Source organism: Tauraco erythrolophus, chromosome 4, assembly GCF_009769465.1.
Source record: "Tauraco erythrolophus isolate bTauEry1 chromosome 4, bTauEry1.pri, whole genome shotgun sequence".
Taxonomy (NCBI): Eukaryota; Metazoa; Chordata; class Aves; order Musophagiformes; family Musophagidae; genus Tauraco; species Tauraco erythrolophus.
The window spans coordinates 14,604,969-14,617,680 of record NC_141468.1 but is presented as its reverse complement, the minus strand read 5'-3'; the positions used below and the strand labels follow the sequence as shown (position 1 = coordinate 14,617,680).

Sequence of the window (12,712 nt, the reverse complement as noted above, 5' to 3'; positions counted from 1 at the left end):
GCTTGAACTGTTAAATCTTGGAAATTGCTATGAATGCTAACAGTATTTACAGCTAAGTGCAGTATTAATGTACATACAGCAATAAGGAGGTAAACACTTTGGTTTTACTGGTCCAAAAAATTCACCTGTAGAGAAGAAAAGCTGTTATTTTAAAACATTCAGAGAAGGAGGGAGTTGCTGTATGAGCATGCGAGGAAGCAGTCTGAGCAATGTACTTGGTAAGCTGGCATGCAGTGGGACCAGATTTTTCTCTAAGTTACCTCTGTGTAACTGTGCTCAGTTTTGTCTTTTCTTAGTACATCTGTACTGTGAGTTTACTGCAATTTCAGCTGTTTCCTCATTTACCAACCACTCAAATATTGTATTAATCAGTCTAAAAGTGGAATGATTGATTTATACTTTGTATATATAAATATACAAATGTGTCATGATCAAATCCGCTCATAGGCTTTCTTAGGAGTAAGAACAATAAATGAGATAAAAAATAATATTTTCTGAGGCCCAGTTGCTATTTGCAGATTAAAAGGACTGTGTTATCTTTTACAGGGATATTCTTAACCCACAGTCTTACATAGTTTTGATTTTGTAAAAGTTCAAACAGAATTATTAAAATACCTGTGAGTTAGAATCATGTGGTAAATGGTTTACGTAGCAATGTAAATTATTTTGCAAAGAGTAACTAAAGTATTTGTTTAATATGCTTAATTGCTGGATACAGCTGATCAATAAAAGTGGCTATGAGGGATGAAAGACTGAATTTCCATTACTGAGCTTTCCCTCAAGTACACATATTAGTTCTGTTTTGTATGCTAATTTGGCTTTTCCTTTAAGTTACACATGTAAAAATAATTTGATAGCAAAGTACTTCTAACTATGCACAGAAAATTATACTTGAACATTCGTCTCTTTAAAATAAATACTTGAATTTGCACCAATCAATATGGAAAGTACAGAATTTCGTATTTTTGTTTGATTTTTGAATATTCATAATACAGCGCTGTTTTGTTTACTAATGTCATAAATGACTTGTTTAGATGATTAAAGAATTATGTGCCAAAGCATGGGACTTTTACAGCAGAAACTTAATGAAGCTCTGTTTTGGGTAAGTGTATGCATTTTATATATACCTCAGGAGCATCTTAGGGAAAATCTTTTACCAAAGGAATATTTGTGTAGTTCCTTTAGGGAAGGAAAAAGTTTTAGTTTTAATAGAAGAAAATTAAGAGAGATTAGAAACTTAGATTTGGCTTTATTTTTCTGCAGCAGTGTTATTCTGTGTTAAAACTAGTCAGTTCTGAGTTTCTGCCTGTGCCAGACCTGAGCAAAGTCCTTTGACGTTTCTGTGCTTTAATCAGCTGTATTTGCTAGGAATGTGGTCGTATACCCAGGAATTAAAGGATAGTTTGTGTTTGAGTCTGAAAGTAAAAGATCTAGGTTCTCTTCTGCTCTTTCTTTGATTGCCTTTGTGTTTAGGATTGGGTAACTCATACCTTATGTAATCCAACTGCTCCCTTTAAAAATGTGAATAATATATAGTTATGTTTTAAAATATGAAAATCACAATAAACAAACATTCTGATTTTTTTGTTATAAACAGGTATCAAAATTTAGTGATCCTCCATTTAGGATAGATAAGTTTGGGCTATTTTGTTTTGAAAAGCATACAATGCTAATTGTAAAGGGGGAACAACTCTGTTAAGAACACTGGTGTAAATCCTCACTAAGCATCACTGCATCACAGTATCATTAGGGAGGTGAAGGTTTTCAAGCTATATCATGGTTAGCCTTGGTGAACATTTGTCTAGGCTGGTTTTAGTCATCTTAAAAATCACAGGTGTTAAAAACATGACAATCTCTGCAGGCAGTTTATTCCAGTACTTCTTAATCCTTTCTACTAGAAATATTTTCTGAATACCTGGGTCTTCTTTGCTGTCAGAGAAATATTTTTTTCTCTTTTTGTCTTAGACACCAGGGACATGCAAGATTATTCCTTTTTCCCTTACAGCAGCATTTTGAAGATTGTCTGAGCTAACAGTTTTGTTATATTATCATAGAAGTTGGATTGGAACAATAGAATGTTCCATTTATAATTGCTCCCAACTATATATAATGAAATTTTTTTAACTACTATTTGAAATGAGAGAGATTTTGGCAAATGAAAGTAGTTGCAGAAAGTCTAATTTTTTCAGTAGTCTTTCCAGCAAATCAGATACAGAGAGCGATTGCATTTTAGTATATCAGCAACATGTAATTCATTTTAAATACATTTTTTGTTCTGAATCTAATTATTTCATATTACTTAGCTTAGAAGAGAAATGAGATTTTTACCAAAGGTTAAAATTTTTAAGATATAAATTGAATTTGTGTTCTATTATATTAATTTTTATCTGTATTGCCAAGAAAATGTAAATAGCATCTAAGTAAATGTGCATCACACATTTACTTAAGTGCATCACATCTAGCACTTTTAAATTACTCTATATAAACATTCAGATGTCCTTCCATAAATACAGATTTGTGCATTAAGTATAGCTGACAGCAGCAGGAGTAAATGATAGTGGAAGCAAGCAAGTTTTTATTGCTTGAGCCTGCAGAATATTAAGAACAAGTAGAAATTTTATTAAAATGAATGAATGAATTGCTACTGAAAAATATTACCAATGCGTATTTTATTTAAATTATAAATAACAAGCATCAGTTCTATTCAGAAGTTTATATTGTTGAGCTTGAGTGCTTTGTATTTTACAGCAAATTGCAGAGTTTTATAGATTTTGCTTCATTCTGGTCGAGAACCATATTAAATTACTCATTCTGTTTTAAAATTCAGAGAATGGATAAAATATAATCTGCTGAGAAAGAACAAAAGAAAAAAGGCAAAGCAGAAGGTGGATCTAGCAGTAGTTCATTATAATGTCCAAATATTGAGAGTTATTATACGGAAGTGGAGCACGTGGGTGCAGATTCACAAGGAAAAAATGGCATGTAAGTCTATATAGCTGCTTTGCATAAAACAAAAAATACATGTTATATAAAATAAAATTATGCTGTTTAAATTAAATATGCTCAATCCAACATTTATCTAGCTATCTTTTTGCAGGATGCCTTTCATTGCTTGGCCTGTGGCAACTTGATGCCATGAATGCCGTGAGAGGCAGTGTCCTGTACTGCTTTGCTAGGACGGATGGTGCTGGAACTCTTCTCTAAAGACCGAGCGGTGATGCTGATGCAAAGCAGGCTTGGGAGGTGTTAGGGAAATGGAGAGTATGCCAGAAGTACAGGGTGGAGTGAGTTGGGATGCTTTTCTGGGAGGTGAAGAGTACAGTGATAGGGATAAAACAGGAGGGATCACTTAGCTGGAGTCTTGACTTGAGTTAGAGAGAATTCATGATGAGAGCTGAGGAAGGAGTGAAGATCAAAATAAAAAAAGTCAGAACACAGAGAAAATAAATGCTTTGTTCGTTCTGCCTGAGACTTTGTGTTTGACAGATCCTGCAGGTGTGGGGTTTTTTAAAATGTCTCCACACAGCAGCGGCTGTGAACATAGGCTCTGTTAAACTGAGTCCACCCAGCCAGAAGTTTCATAAAAGTTAAGAATGAGGCAAAAGCACTACCTATAGCTTTGAGTTTGAGCTGAAAAGGTTTTGTGTGACTCAAACATTGCTCTTACAGAGCCAGATGCCCAAGCTGTTGTCTCACTTGCCTAGTCAGTTTTCAGAGATTTCCAGGGTTTTTTTATTACTTCCTTTTCTCTTCAGATATTACTTTCAGCCAAAGCAACATTTGTTGATCTTAAATTCACAGAAGAAGAGGAGGAGACATCTAGAGGGCATAGTTAAACAATGTATTTCCTTCCATGACAAGGCTGTCATATGGAGAAATGTTATTCAGTCGTTCTTGGCTGTGACTCTATTTATTGACTCTTGACTAGAACCAGTATAACTCTTTGTGGGATTGCACCGTAAACAAGGTTGCTGGAATGACAGATTTTTTTTTTTAAAAAAAGTGAGTCTATTTTTCTGAAATAAAATCTGATTGCTTTGGAGATCTGCTTATACGAGAACTCTACTATACTATGAACACAACCACTGAAGGAGTGATCTGTGGAAAAAGTTCCACAGTGAATAGTGTGTTGTGAGAAAGAATTAAAGGGGTAGGTCAGTGACTGTTAGATCCCAACTGATGAAAATCAGAGCGAATTAATATAGATGCAGTTTGGACTTCCCTTGCAAGCCTGAGAGTTTTGCCTTCCTCCTTTGGGTCTTTTTGACAATGAAAATTTGATGAGATTTTCTGGGCATTTGCTTTGCAAATATTTAGTTTCTGTATTTTACTGATTGTGTAGCCTAAAAAGTTATTAAAGTTCGTAATTAAAGTGTAAAGTGTACACTTATTAAAGTGTATCATTAAGTGGTATCATACAATATGTTCCCTAGAACACATACTGTTTGAGCATAACTCAACTAACAGAAAACAAACTTAGGTGATGATCTTAGGTGATTAACTAGATGATCTTTGAGGTCCCTTCCAACCCTAACCATTCTGATTCTAGGTGTGTACTGTCAACATTACATCTCTTGCCACATTTGAGACACACTGATATTTTTTTTCTGAACAAGAATGGATCTTAAGTGTACCTTTGTAATAATTTATTTCAGTTTAATTTCAAGACACCTTTTTGTTAAAAAAATAGCAGATAAGTGATTCCGCAGTGTGTGTTTGATGTGTAAAAGTTTACAGTGTAATCCTCCTCTTGACAGAGAAGACTGCATGTCACACTAACCAAGCTTAGTTCTTGTGCATGAGATGGGATCATAAAGGGCTATGTTGCTTAAACAGCTGTATGTTCTTGAGTCTCAAGTAAGAAGAGTCTCTCAGCTCCCATTGTAGCTTGTTGCTTTTTTTACAAAGTTAACTGACAAAAAAAAATTGAATGACAACATAAGTTTTTGCAGTAAATTGCACTTATTTCCTCTTGTTTTTATTTCAGTGACTGTGAAGAGCATTTCAATTGCTTTTGTAACACTTTTTACATATAGGAAGATGGTTATAGTATTCCTCATGGAACCCTCATGTGTTTTTTTGTGCTGGACTAAAGAAAATTCAATTCCTTCAAACTTTTCTTAAAAGTATTTTTTTAATGTTTACATTAATTCATAATGAACATGTGATCTTTCATAAGCTGCTTTACTGTTCTTTGTATGTTTAACACTGGTGTAACACTTAGCACTTGATTTTACTGAATTTTTTCTTACGACTTTTGACTTCTGTGCCATCTGAAGCATTATTAAAGTTTTATTATTGTATTTTCTTTCACTGAGGTCTGTATACATCTTGCAGCTCCAAGCTCTGAATATTATGCCTTGCCTGCCAACCTGAAATCCTATTGCGATGGTCTTAATTATATCTATTGTAAAAAGTTGTTATTTCCTTACAGAGCTGAACTGAATAGCTATTTTATTGAGATATAATTTGATCGACAGTCATTCATCTAAAGCATTTAAATGACACACTTGTTCTTACTTGTGGTACTCAAATTGGTTATACTTATGTATATTTTCAGTGGCAGCGAAGAGACTGCAACAGATCTTTAACAAAATATGTTTAAATGCTGTTGTGAAAGCTTGGCATGGAGAGGCCCTCCGTTCTTTGAAAACGAAAGTGTATTTTGAGGTATGCAGTGTAATACTCTAAATACAGTAAGCTCAATGATTATAAAGATTAACTCTATTAATTCCAACTTATGGAAAAACAGCTCTATTAATATTAAATGAAACATTTTAGTGTACTACTACTAATATTACTATTTAGTGCCTACAGTGTTGTGGGAAGCAGGTCATTAGCTCTATATTCACAAGTAAAAGTTTGGTCATATTTTAAGCAGCAAAAGGGATTGAGTGTTGTATATTATCAGTGATCTAGCTGGCTTGGATCTATCTGGCTGATGTCTTAGGGGTAGTATTGAGATGATAATCAGTAAAGATGATGCCTCTGGATCCCTGCCACCAGAATCCAAGAGGTGTAGATTCCTGCAGGGTGCAGAGAAGCTTCAGTAACCTCATCTCCTCCTCAAAAGTGTGGGGTAACCAAAACTGTGGTCACCTGAGAGTAGACAGCACGCAGACAGCCCCATATGCCCTACTGCCAGCAGCCCTATCTGGTCTCACTGTGAAAAACAGGGCTGCTCTTGTTTCTGGGAAGGTTTCTCCTGCCAAGGAAGAGAATGCCATAGCTTGCTGGGAATCTCAGCAGATATCATGTGGGGAAGGGGAGAGATGGGAGCTGTAAGACCTGGCCACTGCTAAGAGCATTGGAGTTCCAAAAATCAGATTCACACAGATAACTCTCCCACTGCTTGGCTCCTTTTCCTTCCCCTACTGTAGGGTGGTCTGAATGGAAACTGAACAGCTGTAGACAATTTATTAATTGCTGAGTGCCAGGGACCAGTTGTCAAATCCTTCCTGGAGTAAACCTGTCATTAGTCCTGCTTCTCTGTTTTCTCAAATTAGTTGGTTGCCTCTCAGTTTTATTTTTGTTTCTTGTCTCTCCTGTACAATTTCTTTTTTTTCGGTTTTCTTGCTACTGTCTTAAAATACTCATAATGTTAGTCTGACTAGATTGGGTGCACAAAAGATGTCCTGGTTTTGCATATCAGGGCATTCTTAGGGAATAATGTTCTTAAATTCTTCCCTTCTTGGTAGCAGTTGCAAGGGTGGATTTGACTTCTATAAATAGATTAGAATACATGAAACAGAAAGCATATAACTGAATCCACGTTTTCTGATAGTGCACTTTTTTGTGTACGCTTTTGTAGGCATTTTGGATGAAATTAAGTCACCTAAATATAGCTTCTGGTGTAATTCCGTATGCCCTGGAATATCTCAGACAAGACTAGATCAGACAGGCCTCCAGCTTAAAGCTCAAGAAGTGTAAGAATCCTCTGCCAGTCCTGTGACTTATCTGCCAGTCTTTTGTGGCTATCTTGGATAATCTGAGGCATCTGAGATGACATTGAGTTTTAAATGCAGAATTAAACCATCAACAATTATAATATGTAATAAACTTAATGGACCAGAAGAACTCTCATTGCTACTAAAGGGCAAATAAATTTTTCAGAATGGGAAGTTACAATCTAAGGCTCATTGTTTCTGTTTACTCTGTTCTTTCTGACTTACCCATCCCACTGTTTTCCTCCTTCCCGTTTTCTTTATTCCTAATTTCTCCTTTCCTGAATATTTCCTCTTTCTTTTATCTTCTCCTTTCCCTGTAGCAATATTCAAATGAAAAACAATTTTATAGTGAAACTCTTCTGTTTCTAGAGCTAGAATAAAAGACAAAAAAGGAAATTCAATGTTACTGTTGTGTTGGGATTAGATATGAAAGATATATTAGTATCTTTCATGCAGTATACATTGTTGGATAAAATATAGCATCAGAGAGATTTTAGTAGTGATACCTTTTGAAGACTTGCCTGAAAAATTTGCATGTGCTAACATACTGTTATATTAGTATACAGTATATTATTAGTATACAGTATATTATTAGTATACAGTATATTATATATACTGTTTTTGTCATATTGTGTGCACAAACTAGTGTACACAATATTTCAGTTTGGAGGTCTCCTATGCTTCTATATTTTATTACTATGACGCAAAATCACGAGATGCACCCTAAAACTATGATTATTCTCAATAATAGCAGTTGCAAATATTCATAGGTGTGTGACTATATGGGGATTTGAAAATACCTAGTTAATTTTAGCAGATTTATTTTCTTTTTTTTTTAATATTTAAATTTATTAAAAACTTTGAACCTGCAATTAAGATAAAGTTGTACTTCTCTTGTACCATCTTTTATCAGAGTTTGGCAAAGGAAAGTGAGAAAGGCTGTTTTGGAACGAATTATCTTACTGTTGGACATGAAACATCCCATGTACCAGAAAGAGCCTTATTACAGGTTTGTGATAGTTCTTTTTAATTTTTAATATGTATATTTCATAAATGGTATGTATTATGTTTTGTTGAAAAGGATGTGTTTGTGTGGTGGAAAGGAAGTTTCCTGTTTACGTTGCTCTAGATGCTGCACTTTGAGTCAGGTAGAATCCTTTGAAGGGTGGTAATGCTGTTCTTTCCTGCAGTGGCACCTGATCATATTCTGCGTGCCCTGATCTGACATCCAGAAGCTTCTTCAAGCTGAGACTGAAAGAGAAAGAGGGAGACTTTGTTGAAAAGGGAGAACAGGAATTCAGAAAATCTCTAGTACAGGTAGAGAGTGGAACTCCTGAGAGAAGTAAAGGGTTTTCTTTGCATTGAATAGAAGCTCACAAGCCAAGCCCTAAATGTGATAGAAAGCAGTTTATTTTTCTTAAAAATACGGAGAAAACTGTATGGACAATTATGCAGCTCCTTAAGACAGAAGAAACTGCTAGGCCAGAAAGCAAGAGTAGAGTAGAGGAATCTGCTGCAAAGGCACAGTGGGTAGGGAGAGATTTCTTTCCAAACATTTTTATTCAATTTGTTTAAATTTCTTTGTTTAGAAGGTTGCTTTGTTCAGTATGTTCGTATCCTTACAAAATGTAACTTTAGAGAGTGAAAGCTTGTTAATACACTAACTTCTAGAAGAGAAGATACTTCTACCCAGAAACAGGAAGTTTGATTTGTGGCAGTGTTTTAGAAATAGAATAGAATTATTAACTACCGGTTGTGGGGCCTTCAGTAGTAGAGGCCAGTTTATCTAAATTATAGGTTGGTTACTGAAAATAATTGCCATTGAGGGATACATTGGAACTATTACTAAAATGTTTTAATTTTATGATCTTATTTTTAAACTTTAATTTATCCTATCATGTTTTTCCATTAATTTAATATTGCAAAAACATCAAAGTGGTATTTCAGAAAAACTTGATAAGTTTTTCTTTTAAGTAGTATGGACTATAGCAAACTCAAAATTAATTTTTTATCCAGTGAAATTTAATATCCAAATGCAAATACTTAATTTTAAGCATGTACATAGCACCACTGACGTCACAGGAAAATCAAAGCTGTAAGCTAAATCATGTTTACAGACCTTACTCACCAAAAATGCAGCATGCTTTAATTCTTCTTGATGTTATCTATGTGGATTCCACTGATGGTGCATATGGTCTTCATGGATGTGAGACTGGTTTATTTTGACTTGGGTCCATCCATGGGGTTTAGTCTGTGCTATTTTCGTAGTGCTGCCTCATTCAGTAACCAGAGAACTCCTGCTGTCAAACGATTCAGATGTGGGTCCCTTGCAGTAGCAGTAGTATCTCACCTAAAGAATTTGGGAGTCATAATACTCATACTTCTGATTACTAGGACATTGATACAAGTTAAGGAAGAATCTCTGGTATGAACCTCTTCTTCAAAAGCAGTGCGCTCGAAAGGAAATGTTCTTCCCGTACAGATGTAAACAGCACTAAAACAGAGAGATTCATTTACTGCATGAGTAGCAGAATGACCAAAGACATTGAGGTGCTGGAGCATGTCCAAAGAAGAACAATGAAGCTGGTGCAGGGTCTAGAGCAGAAGTCCTGTGAGGAGTGGCTGAGGGAACTGGGGTTGTTTAGCCTGGATGAAAGGAGGCTCAGGGGAGACCTTGTCACTCTCTACAGCTACCTGAAAATAGGTGGTAGTGAGGTGGGTGTTGGTCTCTTCTCCCAAGTAACAAGCGATAGGATGAGAAAATGACTTCAATTTGCACCATGGGAGGTTTAGATTGGATATTAAAAAAATTTCTTCACTGAAAGAGTTGTCAAGCATTGGAACAGGCTGCCCGGCGAAGTGTTGGAGTTGCCATCCCTGGAGGTATTTAATAGACGTGCAGATGTGGTGCTTAGGGACATGGTTTAGTGGTGGACTTGGCAGTTTAAGGTTAGTGGTTGGACTTAATGATCTTCAAGGTCTCTTCCAACCTAAATGGTTCTATGGAAATTTGATCTACAGTGCCACCTCCTGATGTTCTCTGTCCTAGTAAGGTAGTATTATACACTAAAATAGTATTATATATAAAAGATAGTATTATATAAGAGAGAGTGTGTGTGTATTTGTGTGTGTATATATATATTAGAAAAAAAAGTTCTGTCTTTAACAGAATAACATAACTTTTAGACAGTGAGGACGTAGGTTTGGGATATAGATGAAGACAGTAGGCCAGGCAAGAACAAGTTTTGTTTTGTGTTAACTGACTGGTGTGCTAGGCAGAGTTTGCCATCTCCCACCTCCTTTTTTTGTGTGCAGTGGTGAGACAAACTGAGCTGTTGTGAGATATCCCCTAGTTGCTGCAATGCATGGAGGTGCAGCAGTTTCCTATTTTTCTCTAGAGAGCTATCCCAAGAGCAGCTGGGTCCCAAGAGATGGGAGCTGATTCTCTTGGGTTATGGTGGGTTTGGGAGGGTTAAGGACTGAAACCAAAAAAGATGACAGCAGCAGTGCAGGGATTTGGGGAGGGATGCACAGAGGGACATGGGAGTGTGTGGAGCTGGGGAGCGCCTTCTGGAGGGTCTCTTTCAGGCCACATGAGGGAGAACATGCTGAGCCAGCTGTGCTAAAAGTATTTTTGCAAGTATTTTTTGTGTATGTGGGATAAGTAATACAAGTTATTACATATGTGGGCTGGAAGCTAGAGCTGTGGATCTTTGGGACAAGCCAGAAAATAATGGCTTTATTTATGTGTAAAGTGCAGAGGGGAAAAAAATTTATTACAGAAAAGCGGGAAGCCTACTGAAATGCTTCCATTTTGCATTTAAACAGAATGCAGTTCCCTTGATCCAAAGACAAGTGCAAATCTGTGTGGCTGTCACCTAGTTTCTTTTTCTTGAACAGCTTCTATTTTATTCAGTATGGGAAGTGCAGAAAGAGCTCTTCTGTTTACTGGGACAGACCAGAGCTTGCCACTAGCTGAGTGCCTAACAATTTGTTGCAGAAAGGCAGAGCATTTTTCTCTTTCACTCCGTCCCTCCCTCCCTCCTTCCTTCCTTTTTCCTCTCCCTCTCCCTTTTCTTTTTTTTCTTCCCTTTCCTTCCCTTCTCTTCCCTCCTCTCCCCTCCATGAATCCTCGTGCTCTCTTTTTGGGGGATCCAGTATGTAGACACAATCTCCTTCAACAGGAGATTGTTACTGGGTGCTGTCTCCTCCAGGCCAAATCTGTGTTTGCTCGGAGCAGTCACAGACTTGAAAATAAAGCATGCCTCAACTTTTCAAGATTTTTGATACTTTGATAAGCAGTTTGAACTTATGATAAAGAGACTTTATTGTCTGTGGCACTGTAGATGATATTTGGCGGTGGATCATTTCAAAATCATAGGGTGTTCAGTAAATGTCATTGTTAGTGTGCTATCATTTACTGTAGCTTTCTGTTCTGTCAGTTAGTTTTTACTGCTAAGTTAAAATCTGTCCTCAGGGCCAGCTGGAAACCATTTGCTTTGTAAATTGCAGTTTCCTAAAAAAGTCAGTGGTACCACAGTACACTAATGTTGATTTATTGACAGAAAATGGTTGCTGTGCTTTAAAGCTGGCTACTGTGGTCTTGACCTAACATGAAATAAATGTTTCAACAGACCTTTTCAGAACTGAAAATTCAAAAGGTTATTCGCAAGAGTGTCAAATTAAAAGCCTTGCTTTTGTTCTTCCAATATGAAACTAGACCGTATTAATGAATAATAATACAGTCAATGTTTTCTTTCTCATTCTAACAAGTCACATAGTTTCATTTATTCAAATACTTTTTGTGAGCTGTGTCAACATTCCTTAGAGTTTTAAATTAGATTGAGTTTTGAAGTTAAGTAAATCATAGAATCATAGAATGGTTAGGGTTGGAAGGGACCTCAAAGATCATCGAGTTCCAACCCCCTGCCATGGGCAGAGAAATCCTCCACTACACCAGGTTGCCCAAAGCCTCATCTAACCTGGCCTTGAACACTTCCAGGGATAGGGCATCCACAACTTCTCTGGGCAACCTGTTCCACTGCCTCACCACCCTCAATGTAAAAAATTTCTTCCTTATATCTAATCTAAATCTGCCCTCTTTCAGTTTAAAGCCATTGACCCTTGTCCTATCACTACACACCCTTGTAAAAAGTCCCTCTCCAGCTTTCCTGTAGGCCCCCTTTAGGTACTAGAAAGCTGCTATAAGATCACCCCGGAGCCTTCTCTTCTCCAGGCTGAACAGCCCCAACTCTCTCAGCCTGTCTTCACAGGAGAGGTGCTGCAGCCCTCTGATCATCTTCGTGGCCCTCCTCTGGACTCATTCCAGTAGCTCCATGTTCTTCTTGTGTTGGGGACTCCAGAGCTGAACACAGTATTCCAGGTGGGGTCTCACGAGAGCTGAGTAGAGGGGCAGAATCACTTCCCTCGACCTGCTGGCCACGCTCCTTTTGATACAGCCCAGGATACGATTTGCTTTCTGGGCTGCCAGTGCACATTGCCGGCTCATGTTGAGCTTCTCATCCACCAGCACTCCCAAGTCCTTTTCCTCAGGGCTGCTCTCAATCCATTCTCTGCCCAGCCTGTACTTGTGCTTGGGATTGCCCCGACCCACGTGCAGGACCTTGCACTTGGCCTTGTTCAACTTCATAAGGTTCGCACAGGCTCACCTCTCCAGCCTGTCAAGGTCCCTCTGGATGGCATCCCTTCCCTCCAGCGTGTCCACAACACCACGCAACTTGGTGTCATCTGCAAACTTGCTGAGG

General features: G+C 37.3%; 1 protein-coding gene across 1 annotated transcript in view; it reads left to right on the top strand.

The window, feature by feature from the left end:
* Positions 1-12,712, top strand: part of FBXL13 (F-box and leucine rich repeat protein 13) — a 104,570-nt gene that overhangs the window by 14,679 nt on the left and 77,179 nt on the right. The window contains exons 4-6 of the mRNA XM_086609861.1: positions 1,035-1,102; positions 2,828-2,982; positions 5,561-5,670. Coding sequence (XP_086465987.1) covers positions 1,035-1,102; positions 2,828-2,982; positions 5,561-5,670 — 333 coding nt within the window. The remainder of the gene's footprint in view (positions 1-1,034; positions 1,103-2,827; positions 2,983-5,560; positions 5,671-12,712) is intronic.